Here is a 23100-nt window from a genome sequence, read left to right as displayed (position 1 = left end):
TCTGGCTCTTGGCGGTCTGTCTTGGTGTGAGTTGGGGTTCCCTAGAGCTTACGCAGTCCAGCAGTCTACAGGTCTGATGGTTTCAAAGAAACTCGAGTTTCTGGAAAGCACCAGAGAAACTGAGAAGGGCTCTTGTCATTTAGGATGAAGCTGTCCCCTCTACATCTGTTTACAGACCATCACCTACTTGGCAAAAGAGACCAAGGATCTTTTGGCTTTAGGGTGTCTGTGACCCAAGGGTCCAGAAGGAAGAGAAAGTAGCCTGGACGTGGTAGAGGGAACTGGCAAGAGCAGGACTGGTGTGCCTGTCACCTGTCTTTGGGTTTAGGGCAGAGCTGCTTTGAGGTGTGATCAGGGGATAGCAGGTGCCTCTAAGGAGAGGCTTGGTTCAGCCTCTTGGGAGACCTTGGGACTGGCATAGCCCAAAATTCTCTGGGTCTTTTGGAGCCCCACTGCTGTCATTGCCACCTTTGGAGAGCAGGAATCCTGCCCCTTTTTGTAGTAGACGTGGAGCCCCTGGCATTACCATGTTTGTGTGACTTCCATGGCTGTGTTCTCCTCCAACTCCGCTCCCAAGGTGGTCCCTCCTGAAGGAACAGGAAGGAAACCAGCCACAAAAGAAGGATCCCCACCACCTTCCAGGTCCTTTGCTAAGTACTCTGCAATATGTATTGAGGCCTTCTCACAATCTAAGGAAGGAGGGCTTGACTCTGTTTTACAGAGAACCCTCAGACACTGAGGGGTTAAGGAACCCTCAGCCAGCAAGGGCAGAGCCGGATTTCCAGCCCATACTCGCGTGACCCTAGAGCCCATGCCATCCCGTTCCCCCGTCCTGGCCAGGCTCTGGCCCCAGGGAGCCCAGGCCACATGGAATAAAGCCGTAGAGCTGGAAGGGACCTTGACAAAGCTGAAGCAGTCCCTTCTTCTTTCCTAGAAGAATGGAAACTGCCACTGCCTGGAGACAAGTCCTTCCCCTCCTGCCCTGTGAGTAGTGGGTAAGGAGACCTTCAACCGTGTCACCCAGCATTTAAGGCTTAGATCAGACCTGGCTTCAGAAGCCAGTTCTGCCACTTGCTAGCTGAGTGACCTTGAAGAAATCACTTCCTATCTCCAAACCCAGTTTCCTCCAAAGTAGTAATGAGGATTAAACACAAGGTGTTATTGTCTGTGGCAGGTTCCGCCTGGTGCCTGGCCCGCAGTCAGGACCCAGGGGCTGGCTCCGGTGAGGCCTAGGTGAGCTCTTTGCTGGTGGGCCTGAGTGTCCCGAAAGAGGCGTTATGAATGAGCTTCCAGGTCTCCAGTTTGAACGGTTTGGTGGTCTTCCCAGCCTTTATAGAAACCGGGTGGTGAACAGGAAGTTCCTTATAGGCAAGTTTACAAGTTACCTGAGAGAGTTTCAGTGTACCCGGAGTGGTGGTTTGTCCCTTCTGTCCCCCACTCTCCTGATGCAGCCTTGCATCAACATGCAGGCCCACACGTTCGGGGCATTCGCATGCCATACTCCCTCAAGTGTGCCTTCCCTAAAACCCAGCCTCCCCTGGTTCCATTACCGCTCTTAATAATTCTAATGGGCTCAGAAATTTTTTTAGATTTTTCAACATTATTATAGTAGCCTACAATGAAACAGGTAAACAATATAGAAGAATATAAAATAAAACTCTCCATCTCCTTCAGGCCCCTAGTTCTATTACCTGGAGGTATCCACTGTTAAGTTTCTTCTAGAAATTTCCTATGCATATTCAAGGGTGTGTATAATCATCTTTTTTCTTATTTTTTTTTTACCCAAATGGGATCATCTTATACAAATAGTACTGCAGTTTGCTTTTTCTTTTTCATAAATTTACTTATTTATTTATGGCTGCGTTGGGTCTTCATTGCTGCGCGCAGGCTTTCTCTAGTTGCGGCGAGTAGGGGCTACTCTTCGTTGCAGTGCGCGGGCTTCTCATTGCGGTGGCTTCTCTTGTGGAGCACGGGTTCTGGGCGCGTGGGCTCAGTGGTGGTTGTGGCTTGCGGGCTCTAGAGCACAGGGTCAGTAGTTGTGGTGCACGGACTCAGTTGCTCTGCGGCTTGTGGGATCTTCCTGGACCAGGGCTCGAACCCGTGTCCCCTGCATTGGCAGGCGGTTTCTTAACCACTACGCCACCAGGGAAGTCCCCTGCAGTTTGCTCTTTTTAGTGTAACGTATCCTAAACATCTTCATCTACCAGCAGGTGTGGGCCTAGTCTTAAAGGCTGCGTAGTATTCCCCTGTGTGGACGTACCACGATGGAGTGAACCAGTCCTCTCTTGGCGGACATTTAGATTGTTTCCTGTCTGGGGGAGATGTGTGTGCATTTTGATATCTGTGGTTTTGTCTTTGTGTTTTTTCCTGCTACCCAGGGCTCTCCAGGGACCCTTGTTGAGCACATTCATCTTGGTGAACTTGTGTGAGTGAACCTGGAGGGTAAATCCCTAGAACTGGATGTGCTGGGCCCGGGGCAAATGCATTTTCTTCTGCTTTGCTGGCTGTGGTTTCACCTTGTTTTCTGCACACCTGTGGGGCCTGTGCAGGGGATTCTGAAGCGGTCAAGGCCCCAGGCCCTGCCCCCAGGAGCTCGCCCTCTGGAGAGACACAGGCAAGCATGCTCTCACCCACTCATGAGCAGAGTATGTGTCAGGCGTGGCTCGTGGCTGGCCTCAGCGACTCGGAGCAGGTGAGGCCCTCGTGTGGGTCCACTTGTCTGAACGGCCCACTGAGGGCCACTCTGATGGCAAAGCCTGCTGTCTGCCTCTGTAATCTTGCCCACCAAGCAGCCACAGCCAGCAGCATTCAGTAAAACTGCAGAAAGTGAACTGTATTGTTCATTCGCAAGGCTGTGAAATTTAATTGAATTTCATTTTTGATAGAGGCAGTTAAAGAAAGGCAGTTTGCTGGCCCCAATCCAAATTACCTTTCTCACGGGATGATAGTAGTGACTTTTGCTGTTAAAAACCATATGAAGAAAGAGAATCACATGAACCTGGCCCTGGCCCTGGCCCAGGCTTTCCCCTCTGTCGCTCTGGAAATCTGAGATGGAAGGAAGGAAACGTAACATTTACCTAGTGCCTCCCACACGCTGGCTCCCCGCAGTCCTCAGGGACCCTGGGCAGGTACAACACTGTCCCTGTCCTCTGGGTGAGGACCCCGTGGAGCAGAGAAACGCATGTCTAGGACACAAAGGTGCTCTCAGACTCAGCCAGCCCTTCTTTAGTCACTTGCTGCTTTCTCCTTGCCTGACTTGGGCCATCTTGGGTGTCAAGAACCTGAATTTGGGACTTCCCTGGTGGTCCAGTGGCTAACGCTCCATGCTCCCAATGCAGGGGGCCCAGCTTCGATCGCTGGTCAGGGAACTAGATCCCACAAGCCGCAACTAAAGTTCCCGCATACCACAACTTAAAAAAAAAAAAAAGATCCCGCGTGCTGCAACTAAGACCCGGTGCAGCCAAATAAATAAGTAAATATTAAAAACAAAAAGAACCTGAATTCCACGAGGGACCTGTGGCGGGCCTCGTTCCCACTGAGCAAAGCAATAACAGAGCAATAACTGATGGTTTGAGCTGAGGAGGGGTCCCCTTTGTTGCAGGGCAGGCTGCAGTGACCGGGGAGGGCTGTCAGTGACTCAGTCTCCCGTCACTGCACATGGCAGAAGGCCCCCCCCAACAGAGCCGAGGGACCACCGGGAAGGTCTCCCAGCCAGGGTATTGGCCGCTTCCCCTGGATACTTCTCTAGATAGGAGATACCAGGGCAGCGCAGCCTGAGAAAGAGCTATTAAGTCTGTCCCTTCCTCTTCCAACACCCACACACAGTGACGGATTATTTGTTGTCACATCAGCTGCTTCCGGAGGCCCTTGGGAGGGGTGAGCTGGTGGCAGGGCTGGCGACGCTGCCCTGGATTCTCTCTGTGGCTCTCAGAAAAGCTGCTGCTGAAGCCCTTTACCCGTCCCAGGGATTGCTTTCTTACTCTGTTTATCTTTTCCCCAGAGGGGCCTCCAGGTCCACCTCTGTGTGCACAGCCCTGGGGTCTCTTCTCCCAGGATCACTCCGGGATACATCCTCCCAGCCCGGGGCCTTCAGGCCCACTCCCCTCCCCGTCTCTCCCCTCAGCCTTCATGGAGGCCACGGAGGAGCCCAGTGGGGCTTGCTCAGGGCAGGGGGTGAAGAGGGACATCACCGATTATGTAATCTCCTTGTGTGTGAATCTTGCCTTCTGGAGGAGACTAGAGTTGGACCTCCGAGCTCTAGATGGGTCTGGTGCGGATGTGCTGAGGGGGAGCAGGCTGGCCACTGGGCCCTCATTCTGGCCGCCCCTCCCACTTCCCACTGGGCTGAGTCACTTCCTCTCTGGCGCTGCAGGTACTCTCCCACACGCCCAGCACAGCAGCCTTCCGGGGGTGAGGTTCATCCCGTGCAAGAGAGGAGCTCCGGTTAGTAGCAGCCAGTTCACCTGTCACCCCCAAGGCAAGCGTTTAGAGAAGGATGTGATGGTATGTATTCCTGACAAATTGGAGCTATACATATCCTGCATTTTAAAATGAACAAAATCATCACTCTGTTTTGGAACAGTGGAGATGACAGCACGTGCATGAATCTTTGTCATCAGGGAGTCCTAGCTAAAGCTGAGGGATTACTAATCCACCTCCCCATCCCCCCAGCATCCATCCTGAGCACGGAAGTATATGGCTTCCAGTGAGTTCCTAGGGAGATTGCTTGTGGCCTTCAGGCTCCCAGGGAGAGGGTCCATGCCTGCTTCAGGGATGGCTGTCATTCAAACTCAAAGGAAAAGCCCTTAAACAGAGCCCCCTTCTAGCCAGCCAGCAGGAGTAGAAGAGAACAGGCCACAGGCAGCCTCCTCTGGCCCAGTCAGCTGGGCTAGGGCCTCTAGGCTTTGGTTTGTCAGCAAACCAAAAAAGGGGGGAAATCTTTACTTTATAAAGTTGTGAGAATTAAAGAAAATCTAGGAAACACTAAGAATGAACGGTTGCTGGCAAGCAGTAGGTGTCCATCAAATGCTAGTTTAAAAGGTATGCACCTGGAGAGACTTGTCACCAGGGAGGTTACTTCAGCAAGGAGTGGGGAACGCTCACCTTTCATCCAGCAGAGACCTCGAGACACCCCTCTTTTACAGATGATGAAACTGAGGCCCACGGAGAGTAAATGCCTCTCACAGAGGGTAGGTGACTAGTTCAGGGTCATAAAGCTAGTGAGTGATGGAAGCTGAAGTTTGAACCCAGGCCTACCTGACCCCAGAATCCATCTTGCGCTCCCAACTGGCATTTGGGTAACTGGTCCATGGTTTGAAACACCTGGTTCCATGGGCTGCGAATTTCTCTTGGTTCCCTGGGTTGACGTGTGGATGAAGAGCAAGTCTGTAGGGAAGCTGGGCCACTAGTAGCAGCACATACCTGTGAATATTGAAGTGCAGTGAGAGTGGCTCCCCGAGTGCTTGGGTCAGGGAGGGGTGGAGGACACTGCCTTGTGGTCTGGTGGGAGGGGGTCTCAGTAACCCAGCCTCTGCGGCTCCACAGATCGTCTTGGCTGCATCATGTGTTGAGATTTCACACCTCCGGTCCCGTTGTTTCTTTCCAGGTGTAGTCAGCTAAATGCATAGCTGGGCCAGAAGGTCTGAGGGAAAGGAGTGGTAGGAATTTTTCTGACCAGCAGAAGGACCTTCACACTACAAACCTAGAGTGGCCCAGAGGACCTGTCCCTGGTGTGAGGGGCAGGCCAGGCTGTCACTCACACATTCCCACACTTTGCTGCAGGAAAGCAGATTTTTTTGCTGGACTCAGCAGAAAGGGGGCTGGTCTGTCCCTTCGCCAGTGAGGGGTTGGTCCGAGGCTACAGGCGTGCTGTGAATGGGTTTCATTCCTCGGGGAGGCTGCCCTCCAGCAGCCAACACTGTCTACGCACAACCCCTGGCTATCAGCCCAGAACCGCCCTGCCCCGGGCATCCAGGCACTTCTGACCGGGGACTTTTCCTGGACAGACTATTCCCAGCACCGCTGCAGCCCAGTTACCTACAGCTGTGACCCCTTGTCTCTCTGGTCTTGGAGTCTGGCTCCTGTCACAAGCTGGTGGACCATCCGTACTTTCTTCTGGGTCCCAATCCAGCGCCTGGCTTCTCGTTGGGTCCTCTCTGTCCCCTGCCCCAATGTGGGCTTTAGTGCCTTCTGGGTGCATAACAGACCGTTCTGCACTCCCTGTTTTCTCATTCAGCAGTTTGCCAGGCACTGAGTGGGTGCAGGGAAGTGGAGATGAACTGGGGTTGCTCAGCCTGGAGAGTGGTGGGGACGGGGAGTCAGACAATGGCTACGGCACGGTAGGAGTGGACAGAGTGTGCTCTGGGAGCCGGAGGAGAAAAGGACCTGCTGCAGAAGGTGACACCAGTGAGGACTGAGGGAGAAGGACCAGCCAACCAGGGAGAGGAGGTCAGGGCAAGCGTGTTTATGGCACACTCAGAGAACTGTGAGTCATTTGGTGTGGCTGGATTTATGGGGCATATAAGGGCAGTGAAGCCGGATAGGTAGCCTGGGTCTGGCCAGGCTCACTGAGGAGTTTGGGTTTCTTCTTAAAGACCACAGGAAGCATTGGAGGACCCCCACAGCAGAGACAGATGGAGATACTGCAGGCCCAGGTCCCCGAGCAGAGGAGAAAGAGTAGCCTGCTGGCATCTGTTTGTCCAGCCCCAGTTCCACAGGCAGCTGAGGTGGGAGTCTGCTGATGGAGTTGCTCCTGCATCCTTCCTGACCAGCCTGGTGAAGAGCAGTGCCCCACCATCTTGCAGCGGGTGCAGAGAGAAACCCTGTGAAGAAGATGCGCTATAGAAAGACGCCACCAGGTGGCAGACCTGGAGATTGCACAGAGACCTCATTCCCCCCATTCCTTCAGCACATTGTTCGGCCTGGAGAAAGGGGCACATTCAAAACTGAACTCCTGTTCACGCCAGGCTGGCTCCGCCCAACAAGTATGAGATTCCAAATTCTGCCACTGTGAGCTGTGTACCCACAAGAAATCCCTTTGAACCTGTAAATCTGGACATCAGATTCTTCCAGGGTCTTGGGAGCTGTTCCAGCAGGTTGCACCTTCTCTTCTGTCTCCGGGCACCTGAGAGTAAATTGCAAACATCATGACCCTTCACCTCTAAGCACTTTAGCATCTGTCACCTAAGAACAAGGACATTCTCCTGTATAACCACGATGTAGTTTTCAAATTCAGGAAATTTAACGTCGTATTATCTAATATACAGTCCATATTCAGATTCTGCCAGTTGTCCAGTCGTGTTCTATATAACTTCTTCCTGCCAGCATCACCCATTTCATTTACTCGTCCCATCTTCAGTCTCCTTTAAGTGAGACTAGTTCTTCAGCCTTTCTTTAACTATCTGACATTGATGTTTTTGAAGCATACAGGCCTGTTCTGTTGAATGTCCCTCAATTTTAGTTTGTCTCAGGATCAGATTGAGGTTATGCATTTTTGACAAAAAACAAATAAATAACTTAAATGAGGTTGCATCATATCAGGAGTAACATGATGTCAGTTTGTTCTGTTATTAGTGATATAACTTTGATTATTTGGTTAAGGTTGCAGCTTGTGTTTTTTTTTTTTTAATTGAGGTATATTTACACATGGTGAATTTCACAGGTCCTTTAACAGTTCAGTCATTTTGACAAATGCACATACCCAGAGTTATATCCTTTGACAGTAGAAGTTTTACAGCCCAGTATGTGTGCTCTGTCCCCCTCCCACAATCCTCTGCAAGAGATCCTGGACTAGAGGCACTAGGTCTTACTTGCAGACTCCTCGGTGCCCCCCAACTTGATCATGATGAAGGACCCATGTGGTATGGCCCCATCATCCTGGACCGTCCCTTACTGCGCCTTGCGTTGATAATTGCCAGCTGGTGCTCCAGCCTCTGCTCCCCCATAAACCGGTGAACAGAACAAGAGGATGAGATGCCGTGTGCCTCTGCCTGAAAGAACAGGCCCTCCCCTTGACCCGCAAAACAACTGTACTCTGCCCTCTACTGCAGAACTATACCTGGTACTGCCCAGCACCCCTCTTCCTCCTCAGCAGCTCAGCCAACCCCCAGGCCTCCTGTCCTCCCCACACCCAGTTGAACATGTCACTCGGGCTGGCCATCAGGCCACCCACCCCCACCCCCACCCCGCCTGTAGTCTCAGGCCAGCAGACAGATGGCAGGTTCAAGGTCTCTTAAGCCTTTAGTCTGGTTACCATCCTTCTTCTGCCCCACACCCCAAGTCAGTGCCTAACTATCCCTTTCTCCTTGGGCAGGAGGAAAAATTCAAAGCTACTGTGTTTAGGCTAATAAAAGCACAATTTATCAAATGCTTATGATATGCCAGTAGGTACTCTTGCTAATTACCCTTTTGCATGGGTTATCTCACTTAATCCTTAGACCAACCTTGTAAGGTGGATGCTGTACTCTGGGTTGTGTAGGTACAGAATAAGTATCTCATCTGAGATCTCATCATTGTTAAGTGATGGTGCTGGGCTTGCAACCAGGTTTGGCTTACTCCAGAGGCCTTGCTCTGACTCCGAGCTTCCCAGCCAGTATGGGTTATGTAGGTCAAGATGGTGATCCCTTTAGCCCAGGAGTGACTGGGCTAAGCAGAGGACAACTGGTGTCCCCAGGCCTTTCACCCCCAAGTGCTGTACAGATGTTTCTGTCTGTACTGTGGCATGAGAAAGACCGAGACGCATTGCTCTGACCACATTGTTCTGCTGCCTGAGTGTCCTGTGGACAGAGGCCCCTTTCTACCTCCCTCCTGGGGCCTGGTGCGGGTCTGGCCACACAGACCCTTAACTCATGCGTGACAAATAGGACTGAGGCCAGGGATGGGTGGGAGCATCTGTGCTCATTTCCACGTGCCAGGTGGGCTGGACAGAGGGACAAGGTCCCTGCCTTCAGTAGACATTACCAGAGATAAAGTCCAGAAGACAGAGGCCTACACATCTCAGGACCTTTTTGTTTGTTTTGTTTGCACAGAGCCAGGAAACATGGGGGTGGGGATAGGGACTGCTGACAGGGACAGCTTGAATCCTGACACCATCGGCTCAGCCTGACCCTGCAGTGTAGACAAGTCCTTAGGCTCCTAGCAGGCATTAGAAGCTGCTGACAAATCGTGGCTACCAGCTGTGGTGTCATCACACACATACACAGAAGTAGTGCACTGGGCCAGGGTCTGTTGCTTGCTCCTTGCAGGGGCCGCCCTTGCACTCTGCCTGCACTTGTTCGGTTTGCAAGGTCACCCATCTCTTCAGGGACCCCGAGGTTGCAGCAAGAAGCCTACAGCGAGAATGAATGCAGAACTCTGCGCGTGTGTGCGGGCCCCGTGCTGCCCCTCGTGTTTGGGGGCTGGGGGCTCACGCTGGCTCTGCGCTTGTGAGTGTCCGCCGCCTGGGCCCGCGCGTCTCCTCCTGTGTGGAGGCCTGTGGGCATGCTTCTGGGTGCGAGTAATGGGCCCCTTCTTGCCTTGACCAGGCTTCAGATCGAGCCTTCAGTCAGGCTACAGCCAGGCTTTCAGACTGAGCCGGGAACGCCTCAGTACCCTCTCTCTTTGCAGCCCACCTCCTTTGGGGGTTGGTGGTATGTCTACCGTATTGAACCATGCCCTGCTATAGGGTGCCCTGCCTGGCTCTGCCCTGCCCAACTGTCCTGTACCCTGTCACACTACAGCACTGGACTGGGCATGATGGGCCTTAGGACCTTATGTGGTGCTGACGGCCCAGCCTTCGTTTCCTTCTGGGAGAGCTGGGCTCACATCGCCCATCCGCTTTGGGGTAGGATGACCTTAACAGCAAACTGACAGGTTAGGGCCGGCATCCCCTCCTCTGGGCGTGCTGTGATGGCGGACACAGAGCTGAGGCCCACAACTTGCTCCCCAGGTTGGGCCAAGCAAAGGGAATCCCCTGCTTTCAGGGTGGAGGAGCGCAGCCTGCGGGCGGGGATGCCTCCCTCCAGGCCTCACCCCTCACACCCATTGTTGCCTCACTGAGCTTCCTGTTGAATCCAGGTTCTAAAGAAACTGGCGTTGACTTGGGAGGACAGCACGTGGAATAGTAGACAGATTTAAAGTTCCAGAGACTTCTGAACCAGGCCTGCTGAGTTCCTGGCAAGCTGAGCTGTGGGCCCAGGAGACACCAGGCAGATGGCTCCCCCTTAGCCAGGCTGGGCCAGGGCCCTTCACCCCAGCCTGAGGACCAGCATCTCTGGAGCGGCCTGGCCCCAAGGCCTTCTGAAACCAGGGTAGCCAGAGTTTCCACATCACAGATCTCCCTGGGAAGCCAGGATCCCTCAGAGCGGCCTCCCCGTGGGAGCATCTGTGGGCCATTTGAAGGTGTGTCTCTGGAGGGGGACACATCAGGATGATTTGTGGGGGCAGGAGGGGCTTGTCTTTGCTCATCCCACCCGCGAGCCCGCAGCAGCTTCCAGTTGCCCAGACCTGCCTCCTCACACTGCTTGCATCGCCTTCACCAGCTCTGGCGGCGTGAAGGGATGTTCGGGAAGGGAGACAGCCTTGCTGCCACTTCGCCTGCCAGCATCTTTTCCCTCTCCCTGCCCATCTGCTCTCATCCTTCTGTCTGCCTACATTTTGGAGCAACTCCCATGCCATTTGCTTGCGTTGAATCCTTAGTGGGGTGGGTGGGGTCAGGCTGAGCCCACTCATGTCTGTGCTGCAGCTGCTCCCGGCAAACTGCTGTCTAGACCATGCCTGTGCGTGGGCACCTAGGCAGCGTCTACACAGGTACGGTGACACCACGTGGTGCTCTCCTAGGAACCGGGAAGAGAGGGGAGTCTTAGCGCTCCAGGGAAGGCAGAGAACAGCGCCAGAATGGTAATGAAATCAACTCATCTGCCAGGGCAGGGCATCTCCAGCACACGGCTGCTGACCCAATAGGAACCATCAGCAACTGGAGGGAAGGCGTCCAGCCATTCATAGAGTATCTGCTGGGCCAGGCACTGGGGGTAATGGTTTTATGTAATTTTTTTCTTTTTTTCTAGTTCTGAGGGATTTTTAGTCTAGTGGTGGGGAAAAGACATTAAGCATATAAGCACACAAATAAATACATAATCACAAAATATGGAAAGTGCTATGAATGAAAATTACAGGATACCGAGTGAGGCTATGACCCGTTGGTGTTGGGGATGTCAAGGAGGCTTCTCTGAGGAAGTGATGTTCACATTGAGAAGGATGCATAGAAGTTAGCCAGGCAAAGAGTGGGAACACTGTTCTAGACACATTACTGCTGAGCTTTTTAGGATTTTTCTAGAAACAGTTGTGTTCTTCCCTGCTTTTGTGTGAATGACTGAATCTACTTCCAGCATTAGCCTCTTTGGCAGAAGTCACAGCTGAGCCTAACCATGGCTTCTGCTCTGTCTGGGGACTGTCAGGGCCTACCGAGTTACCTGATCCTAGTTACTCTTGGGATGAAATCATGGGGCTGCTCCTCGGTGGCACAGCTCTGAAGACAAATTAGGGCTTGATGGGAGTCAAACCTGGTAGATTGGACTAGAAGGGCATCAGGCCATCTCTCCTACCTTCCAGTTCACTGCGTGGAGTCAGTCTCCTGGGGTTTAGAATAAGGGCCAGAATGGCAGCATATGAAGTTATAAGCTAACTAGTGAATACGCACCTGTTATCAGAGTAGGGGCACCTTCTAGGCATAAGAGCAAAAACAAACTAAAGGAAAAGAAGTCTATTTGACTACATAGACATTTAGTCTTTTTTTAATTAAAAAGAAGTTAAAAGATTAAGAAAAACTACATCCTATGTCAGTTATAGCCTTAATATATAAAGAGCTCCTAAAAAATCACTAAGACTAATACACACAAAGCAGTAAAAAAAATAGAAAAAGAATGTGAACTGGAAATTCATAAAAGAAATAATACATATAGCCAGTAAGCGTGTAAAACAAGTCCAACTTCATGAATAATTAAAGAATTATGAAATTAAACAATGATATACTTTTTATTACTCATCAAATCGGCAGCTTTTTAAAATACTCATTCCTGGTGCAGGTTCTGGGACTTACTCTCCCACACTGCTGATGGTATCAATATATAAATTGGCACAGCCTTCCTGAGAGCAACCTGGCAGTGTATGTCACACACCTTTAAAAATGTGTGCCCCATTTGACCCTGTAGTTGCATTTCTTGGAGTTTATCCTGAGGGAGAGAGGCAAGTATGCCAAGATGTGTGTGCATAACTGCTAATAAAAAATATAAAAAGTGGGAAGAATCTAGATGTCCATGAATAGGGGTGTGGTCTGATAAATCATGCTATATTCTTACCAAGGAGACTGTAACTATTTCAAGTGACGCTACAAAAGAAAATTGTCATGCAAGGACGTTAATAATGTTTTTTTGTTTTGTTTTTTTACGGCTTAATTGAGATATGTTTCACATACCATAAAATTCACCCTCATAATATATTTTAGGTGGGAGAAAAGGAGGCTTAGAAATGGTATCATAGCGTGGTCTGAATTTTTGTAATAACGAGAACTGTAAGCATATACACACACACACAAACAGACACACAGGAAAGTCTGCTTGAATATTAAGATTATGGGTACCTTATTTGCTTATTTTTGCATGTCTGTGTTTTCTAATGTTTCTGCAGGAAATGCCAATTACTTTTATAAAAAGAAAAAATTATAGAAGCTTAGGGTTCAGTGTTCCCAAGCCCCCTGTGCAAGGGTAAAGTCTACACTCCTAACGTGGCCTTCAGGTCCCCTAGATCTAGCCTTTGCTCCCTTCTGTGGGTCACCTGTCACCACTCCTTGTACACTCCAGCGACACAGACTACTTGGAGTTTGTTGCTTACGTGCCGTTTCTTACTATGTACGTTTGCTCACGCAGGCCCCTCTGCCTGGAATGACCTTGCCTGTTGCCCGGCCCACTCCAGTATCACCTCCTCAGGGAAGTTTTCCCTGAGCCCCTGCACCCACTCTGGGCCAGAGGCCTCGGGATTGGGCAGCTGGGCTTCCCTGGGCATCCCTGTGACCCTCTGCCCTCCGTGTGTGGAGCTCCTCTGTGTACGTGTCTTTCCTCGCCCGGCCTCCAGCGCACTGCCTTCCCGAGGCGTGAACTGTAGAGAGCTGAAAGGAGCAACTCCTTTCTGTTTTGTTTAAATCCAGGTCTAGAGGTCAACGTCTTCTAGAATCTGGCTCCTGTGTCCCCTTTCCTTTTAGGGGAAAGGGGTATTTGGGGAGAAGGCCTCACTTTGGGAACAGTCGCTCCAGGGCCAGCTGTCTGTCGCAGGGGACCCCAGTTGGCATCTGCACAAAACTCTGTGTCCTTCTCTCTGCATTTGACTGGTCCCTTTGAGGTGGGCCAGCTGCCCACCTCTGTAGCCAGTGCATCCAGCTTGAGCCCCTAATTAATCCCCAGTAAAGGAGCCGTGGTCCTTTGTTATGGAGAACCTTCCACGCTCCTCTGGGAGGGGGAGGAGGTGGCAGTGGCAGCTGTGTGATGCGTCCTCAAGGCAGACTCGCAGGCTGGGTTAGCGTAAGGAAACTCGCTGACTTGCTCAGTGAGAAGGCTCTTTTCTGTCTCGTCTAGAGCTGAGAATGAAGCGGAGAGCATCAGACAGAGGAGCTGGGGAAACGTCGGCCAGGGCGAAGGCTCTAGGAAGTGGGATTTCTGGAAATAATGCAAAGAGAGCTGGACCGTTCATCCTGGGTAAGCCTCTGATGGCCGGGTGAGTGGGGGGCCGGGGCAGCACAGTCTGACCTGCAGACACGCAGGGTGCAGCGCCGCGCCCACCCCAGCGTGGGAGCCTGACCAACCCTCGGCCACTTTAAACGGAGTCTATTGATGAGAGTGGAAGGTCGCTCTGCACCAGGAGTTGTTGTTTCTGTTGTAGCCGCACCAGTCTTAGATTAGTGTCAGCTGAGAGATAGACCGTCTCTTCCCCCAGAGAATCCTATATGTGCCCCCAGGACATCACCCACGGGAAGCAGACAAGCTGCCTTAGAACCCAAGGTACCTCATCCACGGCACTTCTTTGACCATTCTTGGAGGGCACAACTAAGTTCACAAAGTGTTTGGTACAGCTGCAAACTTCTTACAAAATTGGCACCGAAATCCTGTAGAACTGGGTGTTCCCAGTGGTCTGGAGGAGCAGCGGGGCCTTTCTACATGATGTTGGAAGCCCAGCAAGTCTAGACTGCATGTGTAGGGTTGCAGGTGGTTTGCGCTCTGAGGACCCCAACTCTCCTAGCAGCCAGAGACTGGGTGTGAATTTTGCTTTGGGACAGCATCTTGGACTTAGGAGTACAGGATAGTTCCAGTTCCATTTCCAGCCACGCAGCAAACAGTTCACGGAGCCTGCTACCTGCTGGGCCTGTGCTGTTTGTCAGGGACACAGCCGTGATAAAGACAGACAAGTTCCTGGGGAGTTCCCTGGCGGTCCAGTGGTTGGGACTTGGCGCTTCCACTTCAGAGGGCGTGGGTTTGATCCCTGGTCGGGGAACTAAGATCCTGCATGCTGCGGGGTGCGGCCAAAAAAAAGAAAAAAAAGAATTGGGCATTGGGCAGGACAGTTGGATGGAGACACAGAGAGACACACTCTAAAGCTAAAAATAAAGACCATTAAGTTTAAAAAAAAAAAAAAAAAAAGACAAGTTCCTGCCCTCACGGAACTTAACATTCTAGTTAGAAAAAGAAACCGAGAGTAAACAACACACGAGATCATCATGGGGATGGGGAGGAAGGGTAAGGGCTTTGAAGGAAGTAAACAAGATGGTGTGAGAGTAAGAAGGGTCTAGAGAGAGTATAGACGAGGAAGGTTCTGTATGAGGAAGTGACAGTTGCTCTGACAGCCAAGGATAAGGAGGAGAAGCCATGTGAAAAGCAGGGGAAAAGCATTCCAGGCAGAAGGAACAGCAGGTGCACAAAGGCCCAGAAGCAGGGAATGGCTTCACATCTCAGGAATGAGGAGTCCAGCGTAGCTGGGGTGTGGTGAGGAGGGGTGGGGAGACGTGATCAGTTGAACGCTGGACAGGAACCAAATCATGCAAGACCTTGGAGGCCAAAAAAAGGAATGTTGATTGCATGTTAAAAGCAGTGGAGTGCTGTTAAGGTTTTTTAGCAGTGCCTCGACACTGTGACATTACCTGATTTATGCTCTGAAAGCTCAGGGTGCTGTCACAGGACATCAAGCCGTGTACATCTCTGAAAGTACAGAAGTTCCCAAAAGCTGATACGTGGCTGTATCAGACCGCCAGGGGAACCTGTTAAAGGGACAGTTTCCTGGCTCCTCAGCCTGGAGTTGCTGATTCAGAGGGCCCAGGTTGCAGCTGGGATCTCTGTTTTAACACATACTCCTCGGAGATTCCAGCATGCACCCCGTGTTGAGAGCCCTTCTTGAGAAATGTGCCTGTAAAAGCCAGGTGTACTCAGGCAGATGCACACATACTGCTCCAGTTGTGGAGGGGAGACCATGAGTTCAGTGGATGTGAACGTGGTGCCCTCCAGGAGAGAAGATCTAGCCAAAAGCCCACGTGGTGGCACAGTGCCCCACGGTGCCATGGTAGACAAGGCTCCTGAGAAGTAAGCCAGCGGCTGTCTGTGCCATAGGTCCCCGTCTGGGCAACTCACCAGTGCCAAGCATCGTGCAGTGTTTGGCGAGGAAAGATGGCACGGATGACTTCTATCAGCTGAAGGTAAGTGAGGCACCAGGCGTGGGGGGCTGGGGACCCCCGGGACATCCTACCAGCCCGGCTCCTCCCTCCTCCCACCTTCTTCTGCACCACTTGTGAACGAGAGCAGTGCACTTCTTCCCGGGGAGCTCTGTCTGTGCTTGTATCACTTTGCTGTCACATTGGGAAAGACCGTTTCACTTCGTCCACACACGTGTGGGTGCGTGTGCCAGGGTTGCATGGGAGGATGTGAAACCCTGCTCCTCCTGTTCTGGTCACTCTGCTTGGAAAAGTAAGGGTTGTGGGGTTTTGTTTTTGTGTGTGTGCCTTCCTAAAGATCCTTACACTTGAGGAGAGGGGCGACCAAGGAATAGAAAGCCAAGAGGAGAGGCAAGGCAAGATGCTGTTACACACCGAGTACTCCCTGCTCTCCCTCCTCCACACGCAGGATGGGGTGGTTCACCACCACGGGCTCTTCCAGGTGAGTGGCACCTCTCCCGTCCCCACCCCGGCTGGCACTGCAGGGGCCACATCACAGGACCCCCCAGTCTACCCACATGCAGAACAGCGGGACTTCCTGGCGGGTGGCCTGGAGGTCTGGCTGGGCCAGCGAGCTCCTGCTCTGATGGTGGCAGCCTAGTGGGAATGCACCCGGTTTGCAGCTTGCAGGCTTTCTTTGAAGAGCCGCTTTTCCGAGAAAAGAGGAAAGTATGAAGTTATTTAAAGACACGGGCTCTTTCTAGCTGTGTTGTCAGGAATCAGCCAGGCCAGGGTGGAAGGGAGGGCAGTGAGGAAGGACGGGCGCCGGGGCACTGTGGATCTCCGCAGTTGCTTTTGGTACCAGTCCTGCTGCCTGCCCAGGCATTTCAGCTTCTGCGGCAAGGGTCCCTGAACCCCATACTCAGATGTTCCAGGTCCGTTAGGAAAGGTACTAATTGGCAACTGGCACCCTGAAAAGAGCCCTCCCCGGGGCAGAACTGAAATTGCGTCTCCAGAAATGAAGAACCAGGTTCAGAATGCTGGAGGGTGGGGGAGGGTTCCTGCTGAGGCCCCCGTGGAGCTTCTGCACCACCCTCAGCCAGATGCGCTGGCCAGGCCCACTCATGCTTGGATGGACCTGGTACGCTAGAGGCAGCCTGGTGTCAGGGAAGGCACACAGGTTTTGGAGCGGGCAGTCCTGGATTCAGGTGGTGTGACCTCGAACGAGTCACTTCCTAAGCCTCAGATTCCTCATCTGCAAAATGAGAATAATGATAACCGTGCCTAGCATGTGTGGTGGTGGGAAGATGAGTGAGAGGGTATAAAGCACCGAGCTGTCCCGGGACATACGTGCTCATCACCGTTGTTATATCAGGCAATAAGAACTCCTTGTCGGCTTGATTTCTTGAGGGAAAATAAGGGGAAAATGCCTCCCAGCCCCACACATAGATCCCACCGAGGTCTTTATTCTTAGATGTGCAATGAGAGGCACCTCTGAAATGTAGAGTGTCCCTTAAACATGAAATCAAATTGGGGGTGATTATGATTTCTTAGTATTTCATCGCTGGTAGCTTCCAGAGCTTGGCCCTGGTGTGTGTCATTTTGGATAAGAGAACCAGAGCGATTAGAGGTATGTCTACAGTCCTCTGTGTGCCAGACAGTGTGCTGGGCCTCTGGGGAAGAGGGGATGAGAGGTGTGATCCTGCTCGTGAGGAGAAACGTGGCGTTCAGTCCCCAGGTGTCCCCCAGTCGGCTGGGGCTGGCACCAAGGGCCTCCTCAAGCTGGGAGGGTCAAAGTCCTCATGTTGCACCTGTGTTTTCTCTTACTCGAAATACCTTTTCAGCAAGGAAAATGGGTCCAGAACTACCAACCTTGGGGTTGGTAGTGGTGCCCGCTTACCGAGCCCTGGCTTACCGATACCGAGTCCAGGTGCTTACTAAGCACTTGGCATGGTTGTCTTTTCTCTCAGCAACCTGTGAGGTAGGGGTTGCTGGCTCCCTTTCGCACACGAGGTACCAGGGTTGGAGAGCTTAGGTGAGCCGCCCCAGATCCCACAGCTAGGACAAGGTGGAGCCAGGGCCTGAACTCAGCCGTCAGGGGCCAGAGCCGTACTCTTAACCACCATTACACGGCTGCCCAGAAGTCCTGCGTCCACGTGACAGCAGTTGTCTTGGACACGCACAACACTTAGCTTCCCCCGTCTTGGACACAGGAAGGAAGTTTACATCGGTCATTGCTAGCATCCCTGGGAGTGCCAGGAGGGGAGGATGCCCCAGAGCCCTGAGTGTGCTGCCTGCACACTGAGCTCAGAGGGCCCTTTGGCTTTCAGTGCCCAGCCCTGATCCAAACGCTTTGCAGTAGGATCAAAGCATGAAGTCTGAACCTGAGCTGCTTCAACCTGAGCCACTGGCTGGGCCTGGCACGGGGGGAAGCAGGGCAGTGCTGAGCGGCCCATGGGCCACGCTGCCCAGATCTCAGGCCTCTGCCGCTCTCACACATGCAGGCTTGTTCCAGGCTCCAGAGGAGAGCCCCAAGCCCCTGGCCCTGGCCCTGGTGGGCCCACAGCCAAGCCCTGGTCTGCCCCCTTCCTCCCAGGACCGCACCTGTGAAATTGTCGAGGACGCAGAATCCAGCCGAATGGTTAAGAAAATGAAGAAGCGCATCTGCCTCGTCCTCGACTGCCTCTGCGCACACGACTTCAGTGACAAGACCGCCGACCTGATCAACCTGCAGCACTACGTCATCAAGGAGAAGAGGCTCAGCGAGCGGGAGACCGTGGTCATCTTCTACGACGTGGTGCGCGTGGTGGAGGCCCTGCACCAGGTGAGGCTCCGCCCCTGCGGCTCCCACCTTCTCTCCATGGAAAGCCGCCCTTCTTGCTGCTGCTCAGAGGAAGCAGCTCTGTCCCGCCCTCACCCAGGTGTGCTTTGCAGCTGGGAACATCCAGAAGGAAAGTGGCCGGAGGACACGCACACCTGAGGACACGGTGCTGCAGGCCTCAGCCCACGGCCCTGGGGAGGTGCGGACAGCCCAGCAGAGCCCCGTGCAGAAATGCCTCAGCAGTCGAGAGGCTAAGCGGGAGATACCCACTGGGTGCAGCCACAGCCCGTCTCTGAGCGTTTCCTAGGGCTGGGCGTGTCGGGAACCCCGAGGCACAGGTTAGGAGAGCCTGGGCCTCCTCCAGACACACAGCTTCTGTGGGCCAAGCCTGCAGTACTTGGTCATCAGAACCATGAGAATTCATCTCTGACCCCAGATCTAGGCAGGTGCTTGGGATTTTTTGGTTGCTTTTTTGGTTCTTGGTTTTTTGGTGGGATGTTTGGTAGAGGCAGAGAGAGGAGTGGTTTTCTCCATTGGCTGCTGCCCTAAGGGGAGAAAGAACTGGGGTAAACACCCTGTGTGGGGCAGAGACTGCCTGGGCTCGCACGTTACCTAGTTCATCCGCGTGGTTAACGAGGCCCTAAGCGGTCCGGATCTGTCTGGCTTGCAAGTCAAGGCCCAAGCCTAAAGAGACATGTCTTCCCCAACACCTGGAGAGCCCACCTCTTACAGGCTGGGCCCGACCTTGGCTCTCATCTTCACAGTGCAAACCATGTGCCTGTTGTTTTCCAGAAAAACATTGTGCACAGAGACCTGAAGCTTGGGAACATGGTGCTTAATAAGAGGTAAGCTTCGCTTTTCTTCTTTCGTGATGTAACCTCGGGGTTGGGACAGGCTACGTGCTGCAACTACCCAGAGCCCTGCAGCGTCCCCATGGGGATTCTGACTCATGGGGCCAGGGGCTGGGATGCTTGCTTCTGTCTTTTGCCACATGGGAATATGGTGCTTGCTAAGAAGGGGAGCCTTAAAGGCCACAGAAGGGGAGCTCTGGGAAGGACTTCAGCAGTCCCCCTGGTCCATTCATTTGTCATGCCCAGTGGGTGCACAGTAAATGACTATAAAAAATAGACCAATAGGTGACAGAATGACAGATGAGCAAAACAAGGCTTTGTCATGGATCAGGTTCCCAGGAAACAGACTGAGATGTACGTGCAGGAAGTTTACTGAGGCGCGTTCTCAGGGAGAAGGGGGCAGGATTGGGCTGAGGGAGAAGTTAAACTCTGGGCAGTCACGACAGGGCCTCAGCCTGGAAAGCCAGGTGGCCCTTCAGGTGCCCCAAATCAAGTCCGGGGGCACACGGCCCTGTATCCCGACTGTGACCAGCCACTGAATGCAGGCTGCTCCCGGGGGCATAGCTTTGGGCAAGGCAGCTTCCTTTGGCTGAGAGGACTTCCTGGAAAAGGACACAGCTGTGAGTGGTCAGAAGCCGACATTCCCAGCAGCAGGGAGAGAGCACCTTGATATTGGAGGGGATCTGGGCAGCTCACCCCAGCACCCTCGGTGAGCCAGTGGCAGAGGGAGATCACATGAGGCTCCTGCCTCAGGCTGTCACCCCACTCAGGCAGAGGGTCTGGGCCCCTTCTGAGTGATCTGGGGCAATGGTAGAGGGACACCAACATGCAGGGTCCCAGGACCGATGGGAGGAGAGCCCACCCTGTGTGTCACCAAGATACTAGAAATGCAGGGCCGGGAAGGGCACACCTCCCTCACCCGCTCTCCCTGAGCCTCTCACCCTCACCTCTCTCTCACCTCCCGGTGTTAAAGTGGGTCGGAGGGCTTGCGAATGGCAGGCAGCACATGCCTCATGGCAGAAGTGGTGTGGTGGGGGATTTGTTCCATAACGTGGTTGCCCGCGCTGGAGGGGCCTGGGCCCACTATCCCTGTGAAGTGGCCAAAGCCACACTGGTCACAGGAAAAGGAGCTCTGGGGAGGGGCATGGGGCACCAGACCCTGCAGTGCCAGCCCGAGATGCCACTGGGAGGACGCTGCCGCCCCTCCGCACTCGGCCTGTCCCCAGCCCCGCCCGGCACTGGAGCCGCAGACAGCCTCCCGGAGCTTGCCGCCTGGGGCGACCGGAGGGCAGCTGTCACTGTACGAGGGCCAACGTGCAGAGGGCGGAGCGGGCAGAGACTCTGGCCATCTCAGTCAGTTCGTGAAGGATGAGTAAAGATTTGCCTGCCTGAGAAAAGTGAAGTGGTTAAAACCTGGTCCTGTCGTGCTGTATGGGGAGGAGGGCAGGAAACTGGAGTTCCAGGGCTGCTTGAACGCTTGACCGGCCAAGAGAGAGTTAGGAAAGCCAGGGAGGAGTGGGCCCTGGGGGTCGGACCTGGCTGACAGCACCAGCACTGCCTCTTAATTACCCTTGAGACCGTGAGCACGCGTTCCTTTGATTATTCACCTGTTGATTAAGCCGTTCACGTATTGAGAAGCTGCTGCGGTACCAAGCACTCCTCTGAGCTTCCGTGTCCTCATCTGTGAAAGCAGAGATGATTATGCCTTCCTGCAGAGACTGGCCCTCATAAGCGCACCCTGTGCTAGCCAGCCGGGCCTGCAGGGCCTGTATGCTCGCTCCCTCTGGAGATGAGGCCTGCTGTGTGGTGAGTGGCCGACGAGGATGCCAGTGGCCAGGTCCCGAGGCACCCCAGCCCCAGCTCTGAACTGCACAAGGAGAGGTGTCAGAAGGTGCAGACCATCCTGGCCCTGAGAGCGTATTGTCTTCATGTCAGGAGGCTCGGGCCCTGGCCTTCCGTGGGATGTTGGGCCAGTCACCATCCCACTCTGGGCCGCAGGCTCACTGTTCACAAAGTCCGTCTGGCTGCAGAGCCCGTGGTCCCCCAGGCTTCCGTGCAGCCATTCATTGGCTCTAAGTGAGCGTCCCGAGGGTGCTTATGGGCATGCACCATCAGGGGCTCCTGCGCCGCTAATCAGGCCAGCACCCCAGGCCTCTTTGTCTCTGTGGTGGCTTAGCTTCTGGCTCCCACTTCTCCAGCCCCCCCTAGGTTCTGGGAATGTAGTCGGAAGGTGACACCTTCTTGAGTAACGCCAGTGTAGCTATGGCAGCTCTTCTGGGAGTGTCCATGCGTGTGTGTGTCTGTGTCTGTGTCTGTGTCTGTGTGCGTGCATGTGAACGCATGGGTGTGTTTCCCTGGGATTGCAGAGCACCCACACCTCATTCAGACCCTGGGTCTTGGCTGCACATCCTTTAACTCTATAATCCCCTGTCTGTCTTGGGCAGACAGAGGTTCTGGCCACCTCTCACTTGAGTCACGGGTGCCAGGAAGGCGCCAGGGGTGCTGCAGGGACCCACGCTGGCCGCCCAGTGCCTGCTCCCATGTGTCCACGCGCGCACCCCTCCCCTCTTGGGGCCTCGCTTTCATCCTTGCGAAGTCAAGGGTGGACCTGGAGGAGCTCCAGCCCCTTCCTGCCCATCAGGCCAGGCCCTAAGTCCAGCTGGAGAGGCAGCAGACGAGCTGGAGACTCCCAGCAGGACGGAGCGCTCCCAGGGAGGGAAACAGGGAGAAGGGTTTGCAAGGCAGCTGCTACAGCAAGTTCCCCTGCCGTGGATAAAGGGCAAGGGTTGCCATCTGAAATTCCCTTTTGAGGTTGGCTGTGGGTTCTTTCTCCGTCCTTTCTTTTCCGCGTGGGCACGTTGCACGCCCAGTTCCTAGAAAAGGAGACACACTGTGGTAGCCCAGAGGGCCATAGCTAAAGAGTGACTCACTGAGCGGGCCCTCCTGACGCGGAGCTCCCTCCTTGCACCCCTGCTGCCCTTGCCTCTCCTGCCAGGACCAGCCTGGGGGGTCTGGACTCCCAGGGATCTGTGCGCCGCGCCGACTGGGGCAATGGTGGCGGGCAGGGAGCATCGCCAGGCTTCTGGAGGGCTGGGAACTGACCGTGTGGTTTCCTGTGGGAGAGGCTCCAACCCGGCCATGCCGCCCACCCTGCAGAGTCTCGGCCGAGCTTTTCTCGAGCCCCACGGGCAGAGGGCTGGCAGGTCCTGCCGGAAGAGTGGAGTGGAAGGCCAGCGCGCGGGCACGTGTGCTCCAGGGCCTGTCGTCACAGTGTGGCTCCTCTCACCCGCGACCTCAGCACGCTGTGTTCCCTGGGGTCTCCAACGGTAACCTCCACCAGCTGTGCCCACCGTCTGAGGATGAGATATCATCCGAGCTGGCCCTTAGTAATCAGTCACTATTTGCCAGGCCCTGGATTCAGTGCTTTCCATGGGATTATCTTCTTATCTTGTAAAGTCCTAACACAGCCCTGGGAGTTAGGTGCTAATGTTTTCCCTGTTTTACAGATGAGGAAACTGAGGTTTAACAGAGATTAAATAGCATGACCGAGATCACACAGCCAGGAAGTGGCAGAGCCAGGCCTAGAACCCGGGAATCTGACTCCCAAGCCCACCAGACTCTCCCCTGAGCGGTCCTCCTCCCAGCGTCTCAGGCCTCCAGCTGCCGTGGCCAGCTCTGACGAGGGGAGAAAACGCAGTGCGTCTGCTGTGTGGGGCCCTCGTGGACAAGAGGCCCGAGCAGGCCGTATTCAGTGACGTGGGCGGTTC

The 23100-nt window shown here is 53.8% G+C and overlaps 1 protein-coding gene across 5 annotated transcripts in view; it reads left to right on the top strand.

Moving 5' to 3' along the window:
- Positions 1–23100, top strand: part of STK40 (serine/threonine kinase 40) — a 37660-nt gene that overhangs the window by 5041 nt on the left and 9519 nt on the right. For 2 of the 5 annotated variants that reach the window (XR_009502582.1, XM_059919104.1), the window contains exons 2-6: positions 13602–13721; positions 15621–15706; positions 16020–16163; positions 18258–18485; positions 19275–19327. Coding sequence is in view for 4 of the 5 variants with exons in the window: in XM_059919104.1 (XP_059775087.1) it covers positions 13610–13721; positions 15621–15706; positions 16020–16163; positions 18258–18485; positions 19275–19327 (623 nt within the window). In the remaining variant the exon portion in view is untranslated. Of the gene's footprint in view, positions 1–4372; positions 4504–13054; positions 13076–13601; positions 13722–15620; positions 15707–16019; positions 16164–18257; positions 18486–19274; positions 19328–23100 lie in introns of those variants that run through there. The other 3 variants (XM_059919110.1, XM_059919114.1, XM_059919120.1) reach the window with 3 other exon arrangements.

Source organism: Balaenoptera ricei, chromosome 1 (genome assembly GCF_028023285.1).
Source record: "Balaenoptera ricei isolate mBalRic1 chromosome 1, mBalRic1.hap2, whole genome shotgun sequence".
NCBI lineage: Eukaryota > Metazoa > Chordata > Mammalia > Artiodactyla > Balaenopteridae > Balaenoptera > Balaenoptera ricei.
The sequence above is the reverse complement of the archived record's forward strand: the minus strand, read 5'-3'. Positions and strand labels throughout refer to the sequence as shown.